The 3,515-nt window shown below is 38.7% G+C and overlaps 1 protein-coding gene across 1 annotated transcript in view; it reads left to right on the top strand.

Moving 5' to 3' along the window:
- LOC123498862 (grpE protein homolog, mitochondrial-like) overlaps positions 1-1,222 on the top strand; it is an 11,836-nt gene extending 10,614 nt beyond the window's left edge. Inside the window, exon 5 of the mRNA XM_045246342.1 lies at positions 609-1,222. Within this exon, the coding sequence (XP_045102277.1) occupies positions 609-803 (195 nt within the window). The 3' untranslated portion in view covers positions 804-1,222. The remainder of the gene's footprint in view (positions 1-608) is intronic.
- Positions 1,223-3,515: the final 2,293 nt, after the last annotated feature.

Consider the following 3,515-nt stretch of genomic DNA (forward strand, 5'->3'; position numbering starts at 1 on the left):
TGAGAGAGGAAAATTTAAATAGAACTACGAGATCGCATAGTAAAAAGATAGCCAAGGGAATATGCTTGAAGGATGTGAAGAAATATAGTTTCCCACAGAGATGTGTGGAGGTGTGGAATAGTTTGAGTGAGGAGGTGGTGTCAGCGAGGAGTGTGCATAGTTTTAAAGGAATGTTGGATGTGTGTAGATATGGAGACGGGGCCACACGAGTATGATACCCAGGCCCTGTAAAATTACAACTAGGTGAACACACACACACACACACACACACACACACACACACACACACACACACACACACACACACACACACACACACACACACACACACTGGGTGACCAGGAGGCAACCGAGGTGAATCACACACAAGTCTTCTGACTCTACTGTAGTTTTCTTACATATGGACTTCCAAAAATTAAAATGGCACTTAAAAGAACTACCTATAATATATTTTAAGCAAATTGAAATTGATAATGACTACCTTGTAATACATGACTTTAAATTTAGGCAAAATAAGTATTGCAGACAAGACAATACTCTGATTAATGATGAGGTGAAGTTCTTACAAAATATTTTTGCATCATCATGTACTACCTTTTTATCTGCAGGTGTTTCGCCGACATGGTTTGGAACAGGTTGTGCCAAAACTTGGAGAGAAGTTTGATCCCTCCCTACAAGAGGCAATGTTTGAACTGCCACTTCCAGAACAGGAGACGGGCACTGTGGCTCATGTTATCCGCTCTGGATGGACTCTACACTCCAGGTGTATTCGCTCAGCACAAGTTGGGGTTGTTAAAAACTAGATTGCATATGTTTATAATGTACAAATGGTTTTAATTCGTTGAGATAGGTGAGTATATGTATGTGAATGGGTATTTAGAATGTAATGCAGTATAATACAGTTTGAAAGTCAAGCTACTGTCTTGTTCTATACCACTATATATATGTATAAATTTCTTTGTCCTTATTACATATATGAATGTTTGCTTGTGCCCTTGAGTTTACAACAAATATTTTTTGTACATTTTGTCATATAGTCTAATTTTTCTTCAGTTTAAAATAATTGTATTGAATATTTTCTTATGTATAAAGCATGAATTTGAGTTATCTTGATATAATGTTGCAAACATTTCATAAGAAAACAATGTAAAAAGATCCTTAATGTCTCTTTAGTCTTCTTATTTGTTAACATTTTGAATAATTAAGATTCCACAGTTTCTTATTGATGTATCTCTGTATTCCTGAAGTGGTTTGTCCAGTGCTGTCCTCCTTCTCTTAATTCACCCTTGAATTTTGCTTATATAGTTGGATTGGTGCAGGAAACAGGTAACAAATTTAGTGGTGGAAAAAACAATGCCTATGCCTCAATCTCTAGAGTAATAGATTTTTATGGAGATAATTTTAATTGTTCCTGGAACATGGTTTATTACTGTCCTTTCAACCACCGAAGTGATGTAAGAATTTGTTTGTCAGAAGTTCTCATGAAAGTGCACTATTTATTTAGACAACAATAGCTACATGTTCACAATTGATGATGAGTACAGCTTGCAAGCTTATGAAGGATGGTGGCAGGATAAATTAGATGGTGTCATATGAGTCATTCTGAGTCACTGCATCACAGACTAAATTCACTGAAACTCAAGGTAGAAACTATATTGTTGTTCACAGGAATGATCAGGATATCCTCCCTCTTTTTATTTTTTATCTCTTTAACCCTTTCACTATGGTGACGCCTACGTGGGCGTCATGAAGCCCCAGTAGCAAATACGGTGACGGTAGACGTCATATTTCTTTTCTGAGCTTCAGTTCAGTTGTCCCGTATAGTGTGTTGGATACCAACTACACACGCCGTATGCTGTCCTTGAAATCCTAGTGCTCCCACCATCCTTGTCTCCACCAATCACAAAAGATAAGCTACATGCATCCCACCTTGTGTCTAAAATTACCCAATGGCATAGACTGTTCCCATCTCTCTCTCTCTCTCTCTCTCTCTCTCTCTCTCTCTCTCTCTCTCTCTCTCTCTCTCTCTCTCTCTCTCTCTCTCTCTCTCTCTCCCTCTCCTCTCCTTCCTCTCTCTCTTCCTCTCGAAGATAAGCTACATGCGTCCCGCTTGTATCTAAAATATTAGCAAATGTCACTCTCTCTCTCTCTCTCTCTCTCTCTCTCTCTCTCTCTCTCTCTCTCTCTCTCTCTCTCTCTCTCTCTCTCTCTCTCTCTCTCTCTCTCTCCCTCTCTCTCCCTCTCCCTCTTCCTCTTCCTCTTGAAAGATAAACTACATGCGTCCCGCTTGTGTCTAATATTAGCAAATGTCACTCTCTCTCTCTCTCTCTCTCTCTCTCTCTCTCTCTCTCTCTCTCTCTTTTTCTCTGAAGAGAGAAGCGTCCACTTTCCTCTTCGAAGGCGACATAGTGACTAAAAAATAGCAGCATAATACACAAAGACGACAAGTATGACAAGCTTGCACAAGTTTCCCGCGCTCGGGCTCGTGGCACTACCACCCGTATATCATACAGGCGGGCTTTTTTAACATCCGGCGCGAAAGGGTTAATGTGCACTAGCAGGGTAAAGCACCATCAGGAGCTGGGGTTCTGGCTTGTTGAACAATTTAATTATTGATGCTTACTTTCTTTTGTTAATGTACTGCCTGAATGATAAAGAAGACATTGTTCATCATCCAGTATACATTAAAAGATTGCTCCACTGTGAGGCCTGATCTCTCAAACAGTCCTTGAGCATTCAGCTGGAGATCTTAGCTATCTCTGTATTCATGCCCCTCATGGATGCATGGTTTTGTTCCTTTGTTCATGCAAAAGTTGCTATTCATGGTTTGCCTCTTTTCAATCTCTTCTTACTCCATAAAACCATCTGAAGTCAGCTTGGACTGCAAGGTTTGTACATTGTTCAAAACTTATACTCAGTAGTCTATTGCAACCTGGGAGGCACTGAGCCACAACAGCCTCCCAGCTGCTTCTCTGCCTCTGTTCTGTTATAAGCAGCCATTGAGGAACTTTCCTCCTTCAAAGAATGGCACCATCTGGTGGTCTCACTAAACAAGAAATTAACTATTAAAAACCAACAGGATAATTTGTCTTATTACATTGGAAGTGCTACATAATCATATATTACGTATTTACTTCACTGTTACTCCACAAATATAATCACATTTCTTACCAAATGTCTGTCACCTCACCACTCAGCTATTTCATAACCTATTCCCTCTGCTGTTTCACCTAAGACAAAATTGTTATTCATGTCCACAATGTCTTTCTATTCCATCTTGACAGCCTGTATACTCCTGTCACCTTTAATTCTATGTTCAATTCTTTGATCTATTCATCAGTGTTAATTTCTATAAATATTTTCTCATTTCCATTCATCATAACAATACATATGTTTTTACTGTTTTGTATTTTATAACTTTATATTGATTCATAACAACTATAACTTGCTCCCTAACACTTTCAAAGTGTATTTATACTATTATTTATCTTCAACTCATTTACACACAAGATGAC

The sequence above is a fragment of the Portunus trituberculatus genome, chromosome 48 (genome assembly GCF_017591435.1).
Source record: "Portunus trituberculatus isolate SZX2019 chromosome 48, ASM1759143v1, whole genome shotgun sequence".
In the NCBI taxonomy this organism is placed as follows: domain Eukaryota; kingdom Metazoa; phylum Arthropoda; class Malacostraca; order Decapoda; family Portunidae; genus Portunus; species Portunus trituberculatus.